A 22,238-nucleotide genomic window follows, 5' to 3' on the forward strand; every position below is an offset into this window, starting at 1 on the left:
TGTTGAAATCAACACTTTTATAGTGATAGATAATTCAACGCTGGACCTTTTGCCGAATGAACTCAGCTTTAAAAAAAAATGTGGTTAATCACAGTTAACTTGTGATTTAACAAGTTAGGGCAATTACTTTTTTACATAGGGCCATGCTGGTTTGGCTAGATTTTGTCCCTTCAAAGATGAAATAATAGTTTTACTTTGTATCTATCTTTGACACTTATCTTTGTTGAAATTTGTTCAGTGATCTGAAACATGTAAATGTGACAAACATGCAAAAAACAAAAAAACAAAAAACAAAACAAGAAATCTATGGGCTCAAATTGTGGTCATCAGGAAGCAGGGCAAATACTTTCATTTAAGCTCCACTGTATTTAAGGCCCACTGGAGATTTACTCTCCAGGCTTTATCTTTTATGAACCTTTGCTGACTTTGAAAAATTTCTACAGACTGCGGTGTGTAGTTTGTTGTTTTGTGGGATTGTGTACTTCATATGCAATCTGAACTCTAGTACAGATACAGAGCCAATCCGGCACGCGGCCATGGGGGCACAGGGTAGGCGCTGCTAGAGGCTTTCCGCTAACTGCGCATGCGCGGTGCAAACCCTTCCGCGCTTGCTGCAGCTGCAGCTTTCGGCTCAGTGCTCTACCTTCTGGCACAGCATCACATTTGTTCACCACAGAGCTGGGTTGAGCTGGGCTTTCCTTCCCTTCCCTTGAGAGTTCATTCCTTTCGTGGACAGATGTCTACCGAGCCATTTCCTCTCCTTGTTCCCAGCCTTTGTGATTCCTCGTCTGCAGAAAACGTTCGCGCTCCTGTGACTGGTGAGTACGTGAAGATAGAAACGGGCGGTTTCTGTGGAGCTGCTGCTTCGTAGGTCATGGTAGCTAGCTTGCGAGCGTTAGTTAGTTATTCATTTCTTGGGCCTACTCGGGAACGTGGCCGGGCACCTCCTCCTGGTTAGCTTTCACTAGCAAACCCCCTTTGAGGTGTTTGAGGAAGACACTGTTTATGTACGGTGGGCGCAAATGTCAAGCTAGCTATCGGAGCTAGCAAAAGCTCCTATTGGAAGCTGCCATATGCTTCAGTTGGAGCTGTTGAAGCATTTGTACGTGCAAAAGTAACTTGGCAAAACATTGTAGCTGTGTTTGTTAGCAGTGCGTCCAGCATTAGCAAACTAACTTAAACAGGTATCGCTACTATTCTTATGTTACTTAGCAACGACCCTGTCAGTGTGCATGTTTATGTTCACCTTGCGTTGAGTGTCTTGCCTGTGGTTGATCTTCTTGTTTATAGTCCGATAATGCAAGCAGGAAGTCAGACTGGCCTCCTCATGCTTGAACTTCAAATATTCAAATGTGCTGAGCTTAGATTGATTATTATAAATAAACTTCAAAATCTGATTATGTGTCATTACTTTAATTAATAAATTTTTTTTAAATTATTGTGTTGCACGTAGAGGAAACACTTTATGGTTGATGTTTCCCTAGAATTCATGTCATATCAATGACATTAACCTTTGTTTTTGTTTTTGAGTGAAATCTGTGGCAGTTTTCAGGTTTCATCCGTTATTTGCTACATTAAAATGCACATTAAATTAAAGCTCAGTACAGAAAGTAAGGAAACTTCTTTGGTTAATTATTTGTTTGTTCTAACAATGCTTGGCAATAAATCCGATATTGTTGGAAAGCCTATTTATTTCCCCTTAAATGGTGCCATATTTGTTTGGAAATTGCATTTGTGGGTTGAGCAGCAGAGTTGAGTATATAAGCCAAATCTAGTCTGGGACTGACGAGAAGACGTCATCTAAGATGACGACGTCACAGAGTAGGGTTTATCAGAGATTACTTCCACAATTTGGAAGTGAGAGAATCCCAGCAGTTGTGATCTCCACCTCACTGAACACTATTGAGATCAGCTTGGGCCTATTGTTCGTGCCAGAGTGACCAACTCAACTGCATTGGCTGACTTGTGACAAATGCTAGTTGAAGAATGGTCACACAACAGTGTGTGACCAAGCTGGTGACCAGCATGAGGAGCAGGTGCCAGGGTGCCGTGCATTATGCTTACAAATAGGATACCATTTAAGGGGTCGTAGGGTTTTTCTGACAGTATAATATTTATGTCCAAGAAATAATGTTACAACACTCACTTTTTGTATATATTGTGCTCTTTGTATATAGAGCACAAAAATTGTTTGTCATGCTCTTTTTAATAAAAATGCTCAGCATAATGTGGCCTTTAGTCAAATTAGAGGGCAGGGTTTTTGTTTTGTTTTTGTAACTGGTGCCCTTCCCAACACAAGGGATATTTTATTGTTAGGCAAATGTGTAAACCACTACACTAAAGTCTTCTAATGTAAATCATTATTATTTAAAAATTTAATTTAATTTAAAAAAAAATTGGCGTCATAGTTCCAACAGATCTTTCTGCCATGATTGATGAACTACCAGAAAAGCCACCTACCTCAGAAAGTTACAAACTGGTCATCTAGACAGAGACCAGCAGCAAGAAAGTAGTACTGAGAAACTGAGTGTGTGTACTGAACTAGACTAGTTTTGTGGTAGTTATATTGTTAATACTTGATCGTAATTTACTTCTTTTTTTTTAGAGAATTGATTTCTGGTTTTCATGAGCTATAAGCAGTCATCATCAAAATTGATCAAAACAGACTTAAATATTTGTTAAACATATAATGAACAGAGAATATATGAAACCAGATGCATTCTTGAAATAACCTCTCAGTGCTGTTATAAGCCTGTTAGGTGTGGTTCACTTCAAAACAGTATAATGATTAGAAGTCAGAAATTACTATAAAATCAGTGTATCTATTGTCTATCCCACGCAGCTTTCTATTATCTTTGCCACATCAGTGTTTTGATTTCTGTAAAAACTGTAAAAAGCTGTAGGTGAAGTAGAGTGACAAATTCTTAGGAAGAAACATTTTTTGCGATCAAAAATATCCCAGCATCGCCAGTATAAATGCACAGTTATTTGGTCCTTAGAATTGTTATCACCTGTGACTTAAAATAATATCTTTGATATGGCAGCAAGGTTAAGAAAGCCTTTGAAGCTGTTAAAGCAAAGTTAAAACAAAAATGCTGGAGTCAAACAAGTCTTTAAGGACACAAAATATGGTAAACAAAATAAAGGTAACAGCAGCTACAAATGATCGGTGTGAAAATTCAGTAAGTGACTGTCATCATTGTCTTCTTTCAGCTGCTCGCTTTACATCTTGTGACAGTGGATCATCTGCCTCCATCTCAGCCTATCCCTAGCATACTCTTCTGTTGCATCAACCCCCTGTATGTCATCTTTTACTGCATGCATGAATCTTCTCTATGGTCTTCCTCTTTTCTGCTTGGTTTACAACTCCAACATCCTTTGTCCAGTATATCCACTGTTACTCCTCTGCACATGTCTTAAACATCTCAGCCTTTTCTCCTTCGCTAACTGCTCTATCTGAGCTGCCCCTCTAACATACTCATTTTAAATCAGGTCCACCCTGGTCTCTCACAGTAAAAATCTTAACATCTTCATCCCAGCCTCCTGTATTTTTCTTAGTGCCATCATTTTCAAGTCATACATTATAGAGGTCTCACTACCTTCTCTTTCACTCTTGGTGCTGTCCTTCTGTCAAAAATCACCCCTGGCACTCTCCTCTTCACCTGTTTTGCACACATTTCATTGCTTTCAGCTATTTTCGCCTGCTCCCTTATTGTCACAGCAGGTAGCTATCCATGTTTGACTTGGCAGATTTTTATGCCAGATGCCCTTCCTGATGCAAACCCTAAAGGATTTCTCTCCTCCCTGGACACTGTCCATCGCTTTGCATTTTGCAAATCATAGGACACTTTATGTTGGTTTCTCCTTTAATTTATCACCCTATCTGTATCAGCTAAGAGATTTCCTTTTTTTTTTTTTTTTTTTTAATATTTGGGTAGCGTAAAATTAATGATGGGACCTGTGTTGATTTGCATTACATGTGAGTGGCTGTGAGTGAGTGCAGTTTATCGCATGGCCAAACATGCAGCCATCTGGTTTTGCTCAGCAGCACAGCTTTGTTGAGGCTCTCCCGGTTGGGCATGCTTCAGAGGCTGAATCACAGTATCACAGGTCTGCACATTTTTTTTCCTGCTGTCAGGAGTAAGTGGAAATGCACCTCATCATGCCAGTGGAAATGAGGGTCAGTCTGTAGCTCGAGGACCTGATCCCATTTTTGCAGAAGGACCTGATAGATTCTTCTGCAGTCCCTCCAATCTAGGGCATGCCTCATCTGCTCTGTAGAATGAGGTGTTGGGAGGAAAAACCTCTGCAAAAGGCAGCTCTGTCCAAGCGTGTCCTTTACCACATAATTTTTTTACGGTTTCAAATGTATTGCTTTTTTTGGAGAAGACATGATAAAGCATTAATCTAGTTGGGTCATAGTCACTAACATCCCAGATGACAATAGGCCTCATTCGTAGTGTTTCCTGTATTATTTGTTTTTCTCCTTTTACATATATACATATATATAATGCGAACAAAGAGGAGACATTCTTTTGGCTTTTTGCATCAGTGACTTTCCTTTTCTCCAGCCAAAAAAATTGGTCGGTGGTCATATGCAAAACTTTGTGCATTTTTTTTGTGCATAAATTAAGGTGATTTGTATACACATAGGTAAATAAAGCTCAAGGCTTAGTGTGTATGGAAAATGCTCATCTATAATTTCTCCAAAGGGTTTATGAGTAGCAGGAAACCTAGAATTTTGGCTTCCTTATTGTTGTTTTGTTTTACACGGGTTTCTGTGCGGTCAATTTAATGTTGCACTAAATTATTGTCACACAAGCACCTGCTATAATGCTAATTGGCACACTACAGAGAGACACCAGGGAATTAATTTTCTTCAAAGTTATATTAGCAAGAGATTATCCAGTCATAGTTGACCACTTTTACATACAATGATAAAGGATCTACCCTTCTGTAATCTGCAGTTGGTGGACTAATATCTGACGGACACTTTCCTCTTTAAATCTACTTTACAGGTTTATTCAATTGCCTTTTTTTCTCTGTGAAAATGTACTTTCAGACCGGTTTGGGGGTCACCGTAGGCCCGCCAAACCACAGAGTTTGCTCTACACTTGGGGAACCCAGGCATCAGTACTCATAAAAACCACATTTAACTGTGGAATTAATTGAAAAAAATGTATGGTCGTGGCGTATACTGTTAAAAGGAGACCATTTGCTTTCTATTACTGACATCCTTTTGTTCATGTTGTTTGTGTGATTTACAGGAATCCATCCTGTTTGACCACCTGATCGCCTGCCTCACGGGGTAAATTGGCTGCCATGATGCTTGGGCTACAGGGAAATGCTGCCAAAGTGTATCGCTGTGTGGCTTGTTCAGCCACCTTTACTGGATTGGCCTCATTGCTAGTACATCAGGCAACCCATGCCAGCTCACCCTCCAAGGTCACTTCCCCTCCTCCAACCCAGCCTAACATCAGCCCACATGAAACGCCGTTTGCAAGTACAGACTCATCCATCGAGCACCTAAGCTCGCCAACACTCTTGCCTGACAGCCCTACACCTTCTTTCTTTATTTGTGATTGTGGAGAGGAATTTCAGGACTTTGGTCTTATGCTGGAGCACAAACGTTCACATATATCTCAAATACAGCTGCTGCAGCCCCTGGATAGTAACATTGTTCTCTCTAGTGCAACAGATTGCAATAAGGATTTTCCAACCCAGCATGTATCATTCACTCCTGTAACCCAGTCAAGTTTGGCCCTTACTTGTCCCTCTACCTCGAAGTCCCCAGCTGTTGAATTACCTACTTTAACAGCCCATAAAGCAGATGTAAGCCTGGAGGACGATATTGCCATAGTAACCGATCCTCAAGGCCAGGGTGCACCCCCTGAAAATGATAGTGAGGAGCAACTTCAGAACATGTCATCCACTGCCGAGCAAATACCAGAGACTGTAGAGGAAACTAATTTTGAGGAGAACACAAATTCTGTCCGCAGCTGTGAAAAAGGAGAGAATTTGCCCACAAATAACATCCTTATGAAGCTGCTTGCATCAGCGTACATGAAACACTTACCCCTTCCTCAGAGTCAGGATCAGAACGAAAACACAGTTATCCCCAAGCAGGAAGCTGTACCTGTGGATATAACACCAGGATCAAAAACAGAAGCGCCGCCAATCAATGATCTGTCTATTGCACAGTTGAGGCGACTCCTCGCAAAACCCGATATAAAGACAAAGGCTCCATCCATTAGCAAAATTCTTGAGTCCAGTAAGAAGAGGGTTGTCTCCCTGACTAAGACTTTATCTCCTGTTGTAGTTCTCGAGACTCGTCAAAAGCTCATGGATCCTGTTGGTAATGGAACATACGGGAAATACCAGTGTGGCCGCTGTCGTAGGGTTTTTCAGAACCTGGACAGATTGACAGAGCATCATTTTTTACACAAAAAAGAGAGGATTAAGTGTTGTCGTCGATGCAAACAGCTGATCATTGGGAGACTTCCTTTGCCTGACAATCATGTGTGCCCTCAGTTCGGAAACAGGGCTCTACCGCCATCGAGCGCTTTAAAAACCAAGTTTCCATTTGCACAGAAAATAGTGCCGTTCCACAGTCTCAACAATGCGAAAAAGGTTTTCTTCTGTCCAATGTGCAAGCACAGCTATGCACGGAGGTGGAACCTCAAAACGCACAAGTGCCAAGGTCCAAGGTCAGTCCTCTCTAGGCAGATAAATCCCTCAATACAGAAGATGCTAGCACTGCGGCCCACTAACAGCGTTGCCAATGATGGTGTGGATGAAGTCAGTGCTGCATCCCAGAATTCCAAGAGCATTGCAGTGGGTACTGAAGTTACTGGCCGTATCAAGGTAGAGGTGACCTCTCCAAATGCAGAGCAGTCTGCAGCTTCACGGTTGGCCTGGGCTCGCCCAGCACAGAACTTCTCCCCGTTCTCCCTGAAATCTCCAGTGATGGAGCAGCACAAGGATAATTCTGTGTGTAGCATTTCACTCCAGCAAGGAGAAGAAAATAACTGGGATGCAGAAGCAGCCAATAGTGACGGTAGCAACGAAGGGCAGTGGACGATGCCCTTAGATGATGAAACACAGGTGTTCAGTTCTGCAGAGAAGGGTGTTGATGATGAAGCGAAGAACTCCTTTTCAGTTGAGCATGGTCTGCGCTATTTCGTCCGGGATGGAGTGAAACGATACCCATGCAACAGGTGTCAGAAAACCTACAGCCGTGCTTCAACTTTGAGGCGCCACCTGCGACTCTGTGGTTTCAGGCCACGCGGTTTTGGAGCTATAGCACAGGGTGGTAGTCAGGGTTTGATTACACTGAATGCCAATAATATCAAACCAATGTTTTCCTGTTTTGTCTGTGGGAAGACCTTCAATCGCAAAGATAACATGATGGTTCATAGAAAAAGATGTCAGTTTCAACGAACCATGGCAGATGTGGAAAGAGGGACTGTGCAGACGAGCTTGCCAGGCAATGGATCAGCAGAGCCAGCAAGTCAAACCCAGGAGGATGATGGAGGAAACTGGGGCATCATGTCACTGCCGTCCGTGCTTCCAAGGAGGGTAACGTGTGAGTGTGGGGTCGGATTTACGTCTCCGAGACTTCTCTTGGAGCATTTGCAGAAGCATGCTCAAGAGTCGTACACATGTCCAACTTGTGGAGAAACTGTTAATTCCTGGGCAGACTATGAAGTTCATTTGCAGATCCACATGCATCCTCATCACCAGTTACTGAAGGGACTACAGCCACAGCGATCACAACCACTGTTGATTCGATTTCAGCAGCAGCAACCTCCTCCGCCACCGCAGCAGCAGCAGCAGCAGCAGCAACAACAGCAGCAGCAGCAGGCTCAGTCAGTGCACCCGCCTCCACAGAAGCAATCACACTCAGAGCCACTACCGAATCCACCAAAGAAGCAGGGGAGGATTGTGTGCACACGATGCGGGAACACTTTTGCAACTCGCTGTTCCCTCCGAAGGCACATATCATGGAATCGATGCAAAGGTGCACGGGTTACAAATCAATTTGCAAGCCCACCCAAAAGTGTGCACTGTTCCCACTGCAACGCTGACTTTCCGAACACCATCAGTCTGATTTTTCACCAGAGGAGCGGTGCCTGCAAGCCTGCCATCAAGCCTGTCCGCTGCCCTGTTTGCCTCCGCTGGTTTGGTACAGTGGAGAGTTTGCAGAAACACCTGCTGACTCACAAACAGTCTGAATCGTACCGATGCGACGTCTGCCAGGGTACGTACCCAAACCTGAAATCGCTCAAAAACCACCGCAGGAGGATTCATCGCATCATGGCTGGGGACATAAATCCAAAAACACAAGAACAGCTTACATCTTAACATTTTTTAAAATTGTGTCTGTCTTGAGAGTGTTGGATTAAGAAATGAGCTCTTTTTTATTATACTGTGTTCTTTTTGCTTTTTTTTGTTTTTAAACTTTACAGGATGTTGTACAGCTACATAAGGTGTTTTTTTTAAAGTGTGATAGTAGCTTAACCCTCTTTAAAAATGTTTAAAAAAAAGACATACTACACATTTTAGTTTTACTAAGTTGATCCTTATATTCCCTGTTCTCAGTAGCCTGTAAATGATTGAATATTTGATAACCAAACTTTTATCATCGGATTAGTGCTGTAGCTTGTTGTTGTTCTTGGTGTTAATAAACATACCAGTATGTGAAACAGGAAAGTTGTGAACTCTCAATGGAAATGTTAAGTATATTGACCAAACCTTATTAAGTAAAGAGTCCTTACTTCATGTCGTCACAGTTTTAAGTTTTATGCCACCTCCATCATCCTACGTGGTCTTTTGGGGTATTGTATTAATATTTCTGTAACTTAAGGTTTTCATGAACGTGATGTACCAAGATTATTACATTGCTGCTTCATACTTAAACCATAGGTACCCAATAGAAAGAAAACATATCTGACATTTGCATATTTATGAGAGAATACCAATCTCCCTCCCATTTTTTTTATTTTCTTAATCTGTGTGGTCAGTGATAGCTCACTTAGCATATTACATAAGTACTAAGTGGCTTACTTACTAGGCATTACAGTTTTTCTAAAAAAGAATGGAGGAGCTCAATCCAGCCACAATTACCTGGACTCTAGGCTGCCGTCTGAACAGGGCATGCTAAAGTGTTTGTGGTATAATGGTAATCAGAATAAATCAACATGGCTGACAAATAAAAAGTAGATGATATGGATGTGTACTAAAGTCAAAATGCTTTTATCTACATTCGGGAGCACAGTGCTCACAAGCCGTACTAACAGGGGATTTCAAGCAGTTTATTTAATCCCTACTTGAGGAGATTTTAACTTTATCAAATGACCCTCATCAGCAGAATCAGAAGTGCTTAATATCTGTGTGTCCAAGGCTAGAGCAAGCGGCACGGAGTCTGCTGCCATTTCCAAGGTCTGGGTTGAACATCGTAAGTCAGTGTTTTTCTTTACAGCGTGAAATCTAAAATTCACTGATATAAACTGCAGCAACTGCAAAAGTAGATTAGCAACAATCAGTATAGGTGTTAGTTTAGGTAAAAATCACAGGCTGTGCCTTCTGTAGGAAGGTTTAATAACATTCGTGTTAACTTGTTTGTGTAAGACTTACTTAGGCTGGATTAAATTTGTCAATATTTGATAGTTGGGAATGTACAGCTCTCACTGAGCTAGTGACATGGATAAAGGGACTTACCGCACACTCACCAGACACTTAGGTACTTTTGGTGAAGCCATTTTTGCTTTCAGAACTGCTTTAACTCTTTGTCTCAGAGTCAACAAGGTGCAGAAAACATTCCTCAGAGATTTTGGTCCACGTTGACATGATAGCATCATAGTTGCTGGAGCAACTGTGTGATGCAGTTTTGAGCTGCACATCCATCATGTGAATCTCCTTTTCTCCCACATCCCAAAGGTGTGGTGAACTCACTCAACCCATGTTCAAGAAACCAGTTTTAGATCATTTAAACTTTGTGACGTGTTATTCTGCTAGAAGCAGACATCAGAAGATGGGTACACTGTGGTCACACAGCGTTGGACATGGTCAGCAACAGCAGGTAGGCTTTGGTGTTTAAATGATATTCAGTTGATACTAATGGGTCCAAAGTATGTGAGGAAACTATTTCTCACACCATTATAGCAGCAGCCACCTAAACAGCAGGACAGATACATGTTTTCATGTTGTTTATACTTATTCTAACCTTACCGTTCAAATGTTGCAGCAGAAATCAAGACTTACCAGACCACGTGTCATGTCCAAATCTAGTTCAGTATGGTCAAAGTTAAAGACCTCGTATACAAAAAACTTACTGTGTATTTATATTATTCTCATATAGTTCCATAAATGATTAAATGTGTTGTTGTGTTTGGAAACTTGAGACAAACTTCTAACTTTTTACTTATAAAAATAAAACCTAATAAAGAAATAATCATTTTGAAATCATATGAATGACAACTAACAAACCCTACAGTGAGTCAACAAATCCAACATATATATATTCAATAAATACACTGAAATTAAACAAAGTAGGATAGATTAATAGTTTTCAGCATAATTCAAATTATGGACAAAGCCTACAAGAGATAATTACCACTTAATATCTGTATATATCTTAAAAGCTGTTTTGTATTGGTAGAGAAGGTTTGGCAAGTTTTTCACAGGCACAACCCACGTGCTCAGCTCTGCTGGTAAATCACCAAAATCATTTTCCTTACAAATGTGGCACCATTTAAGAAGAAATTCCAGGACAAAATAATTCAGTACAGTGATAACTGTTTACTGCGAAGATGCTTTAGATATAGAGTTCATCTGTAGGTGTAAATTTGACATCAATGATCTATTATTTCTTTGTTTTTCTTCTTTTTGTCTTGATTTAAAGGTGAGGTGAGCTGTAGTTGAATTGATTTTCCTGAGGTGTTTGAGCTTTAGCATCAGCCTACACCCTTTTGGTTTGTTGTCTAAATCGAATAAAGATAGGGTATCTAAAACTTTATTCCTGTTTTTTGTTTGTATGTTTTGTTTTGGGGGATTTTCTGATTTTCCTGATTTTTATTGTTAGACTCGGTGAATGCGTTAAGATTCCCAGTTGGTGGCGCTAGTGCAACATAACACCGTGTGATGTTTAAGAGAAGAAGACGAAGATTTCTTTTCTTTTTTTCCCCTTCCTTCTTCCCTCTTGTTTTTTCGGTGTGGTTACAGGCTAACTGCTACCTATTTGAGCTACATACCGGCGACTCAGCCCATTTGTTAATGTCTCGCAAAACGACACCAGACAAACAGTTTGCAGCTTTTCCAAGGTAGTGCCTTACTATTGAGATGGCAGCGGTTTCGTTTTCATGTTAGGAGCTGGTGCTAATGTTGTTGTATGTGATGTAGCCGAGGCTAACGCTAGCATGCTAGGCATGTAGCAAAGGAAGCGCGCGTTAGATTTAAAAAAAAAAAAAACCGTTGTTAATTTTACAACGTTGCTAGCTAAGGTGCTTTACCCTCCAGATATCTCAAGTGTGCAATGCATTTTTGTGAATAATTCGCCACCTAATAATTTGGTTCTCCTTTCACAGTTGTAGTGATTTGCTAGTAATTGTGCAAAGCTCAGAAGTTTGGACTTTCCTTTATAGGCGAACAGCAAATGTATTTTAAACATGTAAAAAGAAGCTAAAAGTGATGTTCCGTTCACTGCTTGTGATTCATATGTATTCTCAAACCTGCTCCTTCTACCAGGACCAGCGGGCTCCCCGTTAGCAGTGAACACACTAATGCCCAGTCTGAAGATGGAGACAGGAAGGCAAAGCGCCCTGGATTACAACTTGGTGACAGACCTGATGAATGGAGGGCAGTTTTGCTTCAGCTGTGAGCAGATATTTGCAAACAGGAAATGCCTGGAGGAGCATATGTGTTCATCCGCGAGTTTCATCTGCTCCTGCGGGACCGAGTTTACTGAGTACAAGCACATGCAGGAGCACAGCACTACGCACGAGCCGGGGCAACAAGTGCTGGATCACGAAACCATACGGAAGCGCAGGATAGAGAAGCGCATAGAGGAGGAGGAGAAACTTAAAAGGTTACAGAAGGGTGAGGTAATCTGGAATATGCCTAAAATGACCAATGCTTGGACAAAGGCCAGTGCACCCCCAGTTTCTTTGCCAGTGACACCTGTGCTGCAGGTACCCAGTGCGTCAGTGTGTGTGTCGCAGCTCTGCGTGCAGCCTGCAAAAATTTCACAAGTGCCTGAGTTGTACCCATCAATGTCACAAGCATCTTTGCTCCCAAACCCCGCATCCCCAACAACAGACATACAGAATGTGTTCGCAGATGTTGGCGCACCGACAGTGGATCTCTGGACACTTTATCAGCCAGTTGTGTTGCTGCAAACAGTGCGCAAGTTTAACAAGAAAAAGCCATATGCTTGTGGTAAGTGTGGGCAGTGTTTTTTCTCAAAGACCTTACTCATCTCCCACCACAACTTTCATGTTACTGACAAAATTTCGGGCTGCATAGGATGTGGGCTGCTGCTCTCCAGCAAAAAGATAGTGCCTCGCTACCATGTATGTAACTCACCAAACAACGGATCCAAATTCAGGCTAGTTACAGCAAAGCCACTTGGTAACAAGACTATGAACGTGACAAGTGGGGCAAAGACTCTGAGTGCCCTGGGCCTTCCGACTACTTCCTCTCTGCAGGTGACAAACCAGAATATTGGTGCACCTCCCCCCGCTTCCATTTTGAAAATTAAGAGTGTCCCTTTCATTAACAATCAGGAGGTACGTGTCACTCCATTATTGCAGTTTAAGAATGCATCCAAACCCAACATCGGTGTGTCCTTTCCATCAAAGCTTCAGACTCAAAATCCTAGTTTACAGTTAAAGATGCCCACAAACTCTGCAGGGGTGTCTTCTGCATCAAGTGGCTTCCCATGCCGAGTCTGTCATATTTCTTTTGAAACTGCTCAACTCCTTCAGAGGCACAAGTGTGTCAAAGCACGGGAGTTTATGGCCCAACACGTGCGAGGTGGCAGGCAGCAGTACAAAAAGATGATGCCAGCGGCAAGCCCAGTTCCTGCTCAGGTAAATGGCAAAAGGAAATGCATCATACCACCTTCTGGTAATGTGAAGAAGAGCCCAATCCTGACTGTAAACTTGGAAAAAGGGCCTGTCAATGGGAACACGGGAGTAGATAGCGATGATGACTGTTACATCGTTGAAGGCGGACCAGACAAACCTGCTGAGATGATTTACCAAGTAACATCATCTGTACCAATCAAGACTTGACAAAACTAGTGAGGCACATCCAGTCTGCATGTCACACTTCATGTTAAATATGGACCAAGCGCATAGAGATGGCGACATCCTGATTGAAAGGAATCTGCTCAATTCACTGCACAGGAGCATGATGCTTCCTGGTTTGCTCAAGACTGTTTTAAGATATAGAGAGTAGTGATAATAAAGATGCATCTTTAATTCACCTCTATTTCTTTTGTTAATGCATTTTGAATTCATAAAAGTATGAAGGTGGTACCTCTGTGGTGGGTGCAGAAGATGTAAAAAAAAAAAAAAAAAAGTACCAATGTGGGGGTTGACTCATGTTTGGTGCCCTAACCGGCACTATTATAGTTTTTGCTCTGTTTTTAATTGTTTTTAGTATGATCAGAATGTGTTGTGAATCTGTGGGGATTGGCCAAAATTGCCCAGTGTGTTCATACCAGCTTTGTCGAGACTTTTAAGAATACAATATATAATGTATTAAAATATATTTTCAAACTCAGTGTTTTGTGTTCATGAAACTTTATATTAACAAGCATGTAAACCTAATATATGTGTTCATATACATATATATGTATATATAGATATATATATATGTATATACACACACACACAGTCAGTGTAAACTGTGTACTACTAAGCCTGAGTGTATTTTAATACTGCATTGTAAAGCGCTGGTAATGTTTCACAAAGTACATCAAAAACATGACAAATGTAAAAAATAATTCATTATAGAAGGTTTTAAAGATACTGTCTGAAACGAAGTATATTAATAGTTTATTAGTTTTTAATTTATTAGCGTTATTTCTTAATTTTTATCAAGTTTTGTGCCACTCTTAAAATTGCCCTTTTTTTGTATCCACCAAACTTCTGATGACAGTTTCATTGTCATTAGTGGTTCTCCAGCAGAGGGAGCTGTTTCAAAGCACAAACAAAGCGACGTCGTGCGTCCATTGATGATGAGGTAACATCCATACCTTAAAATCAAAGATGCTCCAAAAGCGCGCATGCGGTGTTCATTTGTCTGTGTGTAATTGAAGCGTCAATTTAAATCCCATGTGTTAAGACAACAAATGCCAAACTGGATATATATTGGGTGTACTTTGAGATGCCTGCCGCTTGCACGTCTGGCACGGACTCACTGCGAAAACTTAAAAACGGCAGAACGAGTAGGAGTTGGGCACACTCACGTTATTGTTAATTGCTAAATGAATGTCTGCTTTTTTGCCTTCCACTCTTCTTGTTTATAATATTTCTAAGTGTCTCAGCAACACACACAGATTGACAAACAGAACAAATCTGCTATTTTTGTGTGCGCATGTACTGATTACAATTTTGAAAGTTTTTCCCCCATGAGGAGTTCCGAAATTTCCCACAGCACTCTAACTACCCGCTCTGTGCGCTCGGCTTAATTAACAGTTTTTTCAGGTTGCTTTGTGTGTGGATACCGACTGATATACTTCTGCAAACTGCTCAAAAAAAAGAAGAGAAAGCGAGGCCCACATTGACAGCTCAGCTCTTAGATCAGTGCATCCTTGTAAGAAAAGGGCGTCCAAAATGCTTCATAGCCACAGCTCTTGTGTCAGATTTGAGTTAGCCAGTGCTAGCTAGTTCTAGTTTGAGCGGCGGTCAGCGCATGGCTACGCAGAAACCAGTTCTGACTCTCTCCCACGCAGGCAAGCACTTTGTGTTTACTATCACCCATCACAGACGTTCGCAGATGAACTACACATGCGTTACTAGCTGTAAAGAAAGTTGTGTGAGCGGGCGTAGCTATTAATGTTTAAGGTTCGTGTGGCCTGTGATGTTAAATTATCGGAGCTAGCGATGTGGCCTAGCACACGATAACGCCTAACTTACATTGTTAGTCACGGCTTTGGTAGCTTTGAATGATAACTGGTAGCTGGGTTTCTTTTTAAATCTGTAAATACTGTAAAACATTATAGAAGTGAGCCAGTGGGGCACGGCTGTGTCTGAGAGGGGGTTTAAATGTGAGTCAGCAGGTCGTGAGCATCACAAAGTCTCCATCAGATGAGGTGTTCCTGCAGTGGAGATGAAAGGCAGGATAACAATAGCAACCATGCACATCTTGTCAAGCTAGGCTGGATTTCTTCTGTTACATATATGCCCTGTGCTTTTGCAAACTCCAGTGAATCTACTTTGAGCCTGGATAGTGTGCATGTTTCTGCGGGTCCGGTCGCTTTAAACTGTTGGTGATATATGATGTGAGGAGCTTTAAATATTGTCATACAGAGTATTGTTATTGATGCTAAAGGTGCCTATTAGGGAGCTCATTCCAAATAGCTTGTAAGCAGTTGTGTAATGATGCATCATTATTTATAAGATGCTATATGGTTTTTATTTTTTATATTGGAAAAGTCCATCTCCCACTTCTGACTAACTTTTCTATAACTGTTGTAGAAGAAATGCTAGATTTTCCTCTGGAAATGTAACGGGAAAAGGGTGTCAGTCCCCTCAGAGGGGTATTTTTAAGTCACGAGGTTATGAAACTCAGCAGTTCTCTGTAAAGCCAGTTGCAAACTCTGCTTCTTTCCCGGCGGGTTTAGATCATTTTAAAAGGTTGCTCATCTTTTTGTTTGAAGTTTTGCAAAACAGCATATGCTTATTGAGCTTAAATCTGGCTGTGCGTGATCCAGTTATGGCTTATACTATACTTCTCCAGTATAAATTTGCATTTTGGCACACCTATCTGTAAAAATAGAATCAGTGGGTGCATGACATGATCCCAGTTCAACCATCCACTTTAAACTTATCACGACAAATGGGCATGGCATGCAGTTTATTATTAATTTTCTATTTTTCATCCTGGGAATAATTACTCCCCAGCCCGAAGCATTTTTGCTTTTACGCGTCGCTGCTCGTTTTACAACCTCCTTGTCGCTGTTTAATCCACAGACTCTTTGACATGGGGAGTAAAATGTCCTTCAGCAGAGGAAGCAGTGACCAAAATACAGTCTCTGAGTTAACTTCTGTGGCACCTCAACCTCGCAGTTCCAATCATGCCTCTTCGGACTGCAAGCAGGTAGCCAGTGAGAAAGACAAGTGGATGAGCTTGTGCTGTTTATTACAGTATACAGCGTCATTTAAATCTGCACTAATGAAGAGCACAGTCTGATGTGATGTGTAATGAAGTCATGTGTCTGTGCATAAGTGAATATGCACGCTTAGTTTTCCAGTTTGAACCAATTTTGGTAGATTTATTTGTGCAAATATCTCTCTATAGTTTTTGAAATGTGCAAATGATTCCCAGTTCATGTGTTTTTTCTTTCCACCTTTAATAAACATGCTTTTCCAAATGATTTGTGCAATAAAAATAAAAGCATTAATGGTCACTCTTCTTTTTACTTCCACAGATACCCGAAGGTAAGACATGCAGTGAGGGAGACGTGGACTCCAGGCGGGGAGACAAAATGAAAGGGACGGCGTTGAAACGGCCTGGGAGCAGGGAGTCTGATGTTCATGTCAGCTCTGAAAGAGTCACCGAGAGAGACTGTCAGCGCAGTGAGGCAGTGCCCTCGCAGGCAGAGGTGGAAGCAGAATCTCAAATGACTCCTGCCAGCGTGTGCAGCTCTACAACAGACAGCCAAGGGAAGCCCGTGAACATCCACAGGAAACGTGGGAGACCCCGTAAAATCAAACCAGCCCCGACTGAAGACAAAAGACGTCCAGATTCTGCAGATGCTGTTCAGCATAAGGAAGTTAGCACCACCATACCTTTGCCAGCATGTGTAGAAAACCACAACAGTGATGATTTGCCTAACGCTGTGGATAGTAAATTAATAAATAGTGCGGCTCATAATGAGATGCCTGCTCCTCAGCCTGTGCTGGATAACAGTGTACAAGTCGCTGTTCCTTTGCTGCCAAAAAGAAGACCAGGAAGGCCAAGAAAATCAGAAATGGCAGCTTTTCAAAACCAGGTTTCTATGGCTGCTCCTGCTCCTGCTCCTAATGCTGATAATATTAGCAGTCCTGCACGAAGACTGAGGAGTAGAGTGGAGCAACCTACTTTGATGCAGGATGATACGTTGGAATCTCATAGCAAGAAGGACAAGGAGGAGCTAAAACAAACTGGAGCGGGGACTACAGAAAGTAATTGTACATCCAACTCTAAAGGTGTGAAGAGACGAAGGACTAAGTTGCAAATTGATCAGCAACTTCCAGCAAAAGTGTCCAAGCTGGATCAGTCCCAGGAGGCTTTGCTGGCGTTGAGCACTGACATAGACTGCGGGAAAAGCAGAGAGACAGAAAAACAGGTGGACACTGACAAACATGAGACGGATTCAGATGTGAGGGATGATCAGCTCCCACTGCATTCTGGGGAAGGAGAAGAGCAGGAGAAGCAACAAGACAAAACTGCATTACCAAAAGCAGAGGTGAATTCCCAGCCTGAGCCTGAAGTTATTCCTTCAGACAGCTTGAAAGAATCTGATTTACCAAACCCAACACAGACTGATAACCTTAAAGTAAATCAGTCATTGGACATAAATGGCAGCAAGGAGTCACCATCAGAAACACCAGACTTCTCAGAGTCTCCAGCAGATGCAGAGCTGCCAAAGGCAAATCCCTCTAGCACAGATACAATGACTCCCTCTAAGCAAACGCGGACATCTGTTGGGACCCCGTTTGCTGTCAAAGCTGAGAATGTAGAGCTAGAGCTGGAGCATTTAAAACCTGCACCCAGGTCAAATAGCCCCAATTCTTCCCAGCACAGCACTACTCCCATAGTTAAATCTGAGGTTCCAAATGTTGTTTTTCGACGCAAGAGAGGTGGTAAGAGGAGGAGGATGGTAAACAAGGTTTTATTACCAAGAGAGCATCTTGTAGAGAACCATGAAGCGGGTGGTGACACCCAACCAAAAACAAACTGCGGTGATGAGGAAAAGGAAGCTAACGCCAGTGTTGGCGAAAATGTCATCTATACTAAAAGGGGGGGTAAAACCCTGTTGAAATGTGGTTACTGTGGTCGTACTTTTAAGTTTCTGTCTCAGTTCGTCATCCATCAGCGCATTCATACAGGAGAGAGGCCGTTCAAGTGTTCAGAGTGTGGCAAGGGTTTTAGCAAAAACTCTAACTTAAATCTTCATCTCAAGACCCACAGAAAGAGCAACATATATCAGAAGTGCCCATATTGCAAGATTAAATTCTCTTGCTCTGAGTACGCTGCGCATATGGAAACGCACGCACACGAGCTGAACGAGGAGTGTAAGAACAGCAAGGCTGAGGAACAGAGCAGAGAGCCAGCAGAGGAAAGCAGCAAGGAACTGCAAAGAGCAGTGGAAAAAAGAGAGAAAAAAGTCTGCCAGTACTGTGGCAAATCATTCCCATTTCAGTCGGCGCTCATAAGACACGTCCGAGTCCACACAGGAGAGAAGCCTTATAAGTGCGACATCTGCGGCAAAGCTTTCGGGCAGGCCTATTTCCTCCGTGTTCACGAGCTGACGCATTGGTCTGTGAAGCGTTACAACTGCACCCATTGTGAAAAATCATTTACTCACTACAGCAATGCAAAAAATCACTCATGTAGACCGTTGGGAAGCGATGGCAACGCGCAAGCACACAGACGCCCAAAGCCTTCGCTAACGTACACATGCCACATCTGCAAGAATGTTTTTGACCATTTGCAGGTGTTCAACAGCCACATGCGAGAGCACACAGGCGCAAAGCTTTATCGCTGCTTGTACTGCGACAAGCTGTTCGGTGTGCTGTCTGAATTCAACGCCCATCGCGGTCAGTGCAGCGTGGAAAAAAATGCCTCTAGCTCTGCGATTAAGGAGGAGGAGACGGTGTCGTTAATTCAGTACACAGTGCCTGCGCTCAGGTGCTCATCGGCGCACAATTCAGGTCTTGTGGCAGCTCCCAGCTGTGAAACGCAGAAGAAACAGCCACAGGTCATCCGCAAGAAACGCTCCAACAACTTGAAAAAGCCATTCCAGTCCACGGTCATACCAGCTCACAGTCTCTCACACCTAGTGTCAAAGTTAAACAAAGTAGACAACAGATCAGATCCCAGGAGATATCTGTGCCCAAACTGTGGGCGACTCTTCAGACACATGGGCAGGCTCAGAGCCCACATGCTCACACACGCCCCAGGTCAAAGCTACACCTGTGCCTGCTGTGGTAAAACACTAGGAAGCTGGAAAAAGCTGTGGCACCATCAGAGAATTCATCGTCACAGGCATGGCCGCTTCACCTGTCCTCAATGCGGGCAAGGTTTTCGTTTTGTAGAGCCTTACAAAAAACACATGAGTGAGCACCCAGAGTTCCAGTGGGTTCAAGTCAGGCCCAAGAAAGTGTTTCTGCCTTATCAATGCGAGCGCTGCAGGTGCAGCTTTAAAACTCTAGACATGCTCTTTAGTCACCAGCTCTGCCATTCCTCAACGCAAGATGTACGCAAAGACTCTGATTTTGATTTGTCCGTAGATGATCGCAATGCACCATCAAACACGAAAACGCTAAACCCTCCCACCAATAACGGCATAGAAACATTACGCCAAGCTTCTGAGGAAATTAACTCTCTCTCAGATCCCTTATCTAAATATCCAGACCCAGTTTTTCATGAATCAACTGTGACTTCCTGTGTTCAAAGCCAGGATGCTGATTTGGGTAATTCTTCTGAGCATCCCAGCAGGACAAATGTAGTCCAAGAAAAAGAGGTCAGTTGTGACAGTGTACGTAGAAATGGACTTGGAAAACCCATTACCCCTTTAAGAACTGTGAAGAAACACGTGACTCAGAATGCCAGCATGTCAAATGAAAAGCCTTCAGATGGTGTGAGCTGTGCTGTGTGTGGAAGTTCCTACGCAGCCATTTCAGACCTTTATCAGCATTATTTGCAGCATGCTAGAGGCCAGGTGTAATGATTTTAAATCAAAATACATTTCGATGGGCATCGATGTTCTGTGCCCATCAAGTTTTTCCTCTCTGGGGTCCTTGTAATCCTGTATTAAGCTACATTTCCACACAAATGTCCCAGGAAATTTCAAGGCACAAAAAGCTTTCTTCAGACTGTTGGTCGTCTGCATTTCCACCATGGTTTATAGAGCTGTGAAGATTAGGCAAATTAGGCATGCCACTATATAGCAGATCACTACTTCAGCATAGAGCACACTAAAATGTTGATGTCGTAATGTGAAATGAGGGAGGTGAGCCCGCAATTCTTTGCCAGTAAAGAGACACGCAGTCATCACAAAGTTGATTCAAAATGTTAGATTGAGCAGATTTTGTGAGCTATTGCAGCATATTGTGATGTGAGTGAGACGTACAGTAGTAGACATGAACCGAAGCCCTATTCACAGTAATACCCCTTAGAAGGGATGTTTTGTTAGGTAAAATATTTCCTCAAAACTCTAAAGTATCACCTGGTCCCTGGAAAACATCCTGATTTACTCCGCAGGTTCCTTATTCTTTGGGAAACCTGTGGTGGAAATTCAGCTTTAGATAAATCCCCAAAAGTTGATTATGTTTATCTGGACGTAGAGCTTTCAGTGGGGGAAACGTTTCATCACTAATCCAAGCGACCGCTTCGGTCTCAGCTCAACGCAGGTTTTGTTGGGTTCATTTCATGAGAGAGAAGACAAATATGCAAAGTGCATTTTCTTAAGTTTATTAAGCAGTTAAAGGTTCAAGTTAAAAACGCAAATGCAAATTTACTGTTTAATATGTCGGGGGAAACCTGCAGTCAGCTGAGACTGAAGAAGTCACTTGGGAAGTCACATTATTAAAGCTTTGTGTCTGTTTAGCTGCTATTTTAAGTCAAATGGCTGCTGTGAAATAGGCCTGTTGGATAAATGTTTATGGTTTTAGAAATTTTACTTGATGTAAAATTTCTAAAATCAGTGGTCCTTGGATGGATTTTGTTTTGCTTTTGAGCACAATATTCACTGAAATCCTTTGAACCATCATATTCTTGCTGCCCTACGTCTTTCTAATTTTTACAAATTGGAAAAAATACACTGCAGTGTGTGTGGGACAAAGTACTGCTACCACTAATGAGGCGTAGATGGACTGACTAGCAAGTAAATACAACACATTGGACATTGACAATGTAGGTTCAGTATTAAAATCTACTTCATGCAGATGTTTTCTTGGCTGTTACAGTGTACCGATTACAAATTTGTTTTGGTCCACAACAATAACGTGTTCTGCCTTTTTATATTTACATTTTAAGAGTGACTATCAGTTTTACTCATGTATCATTTTGTGAATCTGTGATAAACTGAATTATTGCAAGATTTTTCAATAAATACTGACAAACACACATTCCACATTTGTTGAGCCAAGCATGTTTTGTTTACAGCTTTTGGAAAAGATGCTTTTTCATGCTTTGTGTTTATGACACGCTCGAGTTCAATGGAGTCCTTATAAAGAATTAACAATTCAAAGCAGTTTCTGAATGGACACTTTGCAGTGTTGTATATAATTTTCTTCTATAGTTTGTCTTAATAAAATAAACATCACTTTTGTAATCAAATCGTTATTCGTCATTTTTGAGGTTATATCGGCTTCTCCGGCATGTTTTTGCATTGAAAGGGAATAAGTCAAATGGATCAGTAGGTACTGAGTTTGTGTATTTAAGTTAGTAAGGGGTCTTACTTTTTTTTTTTCTTCTTATACGTAGAGAAAGAACAAACAACTGCAAATCAGTTGTTTGTTGCCAGACAACTTAACCTGCATTTTAAATTCAGACTTTTTTTAAATAAAACATTTTAAACCAAAACGTATCATTGTAGCATTTGACCATCTTTAAAAGTATTAAATTAGAGGCATAAAAGCCTTCAGAATTTTTTTTAGACCTACCATTTCCTTTTTATTAGATAACAAGGACACCAGTATCTTTGTCCTTGTTTTCCACTGTCTGGAAGATGAAGGAAAAGTCCTGATGTTTATGTATTCCACTGAAACCCAAACACTTATATTATTATGTAATTAATAAAA

General features: G+C 41.8%; 3 protein-coding genes across 5 annotated transcripts; all 3 read left to right on the forward strand.

Moving 5' to 3' along the window:
• Positions 1-554: 554 nt before the first annotated feature.
• im:7147486 (zinc finger protein Xfin) lies at positions 555-8,809 on the forward strand. Its single transcript, XM_031736894.2, has 2 exons — positions 555-818; positions 5,268-8,809. Exon 2 carries the CDS (start codon positions 5,323-5,325, stop codon positions 8,362-8,364), a length of 3,042 nt encoding a protein of 1,013 aa, XP_031592754.1. The 5' UTR covers positions 555-818; positions 5,268-5,322; the 3' UTR covers positions 8,365-8,809.
• A 2,272-nt stretch (positions 8,810-11,081) lies between these two features.
• Positions 11,082-13,785, forward strand: LOC116317996. The gene is made up of 2 exons (XM_031736897.2): positions 11,082-11,321; positions 11,746-13,785. Exon 2 carries the CDS (start codon positions 11,781-11,783, stop codon positions 13,290-13,292), a length of 1,512 nt encoding a protein of 503 aa, XP_031592757.1. The 5' UTR covers positions 11,082-11,321; positions 11,746-11,780; the 3' UTR covers positions 13,293-13,785.
• A 524-nt stretch (positions 13,786-14,309) lies between these two features.
• On the forward strand, positions 14,310-21,568 carry si:dkeyp-84f3.9 (zinc finger protein 184). 3 transcript variants are annotated; one of them, XM_039619828.1, is made up of 3 exons: positions 14,310-14,452; positions 16,200-16,326; positions 16,658-21,568. In XM_039619828.1, exons 2-3 carry the CDS (start codon positions 16,210-16,212, stop codon positions 20,159-20,161), a joined length of 3,621 nt encoding a protein of 1,206 aa, XP_039475762.1. In that variant the 5' UTR covers positions 14,310-14,452; positions 16,200-16,209; the 3' UTR covers positions 20,162-21,568. The 3 variants fall into 3 exon arrangements, with proteins under 3 accessions (XP_039475762.1, XP_039475761.1, XP_031592752.1); XM_039619827.1 differs by lacking the exon at positions 14,310-14,452 and adding an exon at positions 14,541-14,959; XM_031736892.2 differs by lacking the exons at positions 14,310-14,452; positions 16,200-16,326 and adding an exon at positions 14,545-14,959.
• Positions 21,569-22,238: the final 670 nt, after the last annotated feature.

Source organism: Oreochromis aureus, linkage group 11 (assembly GCF_013358895.1).
Source record: "Oreochromis aureus strain Israel breed Guangdong linkage group 11, ZZ_aureus, whole genome shotgun sequence".
Lineage (NCBI taxonomy): Eukaryota > Metazoa > Chordata > Actinopteri > Cichliformes > Cichlidae > Oreochromis > Oreochromis aureus.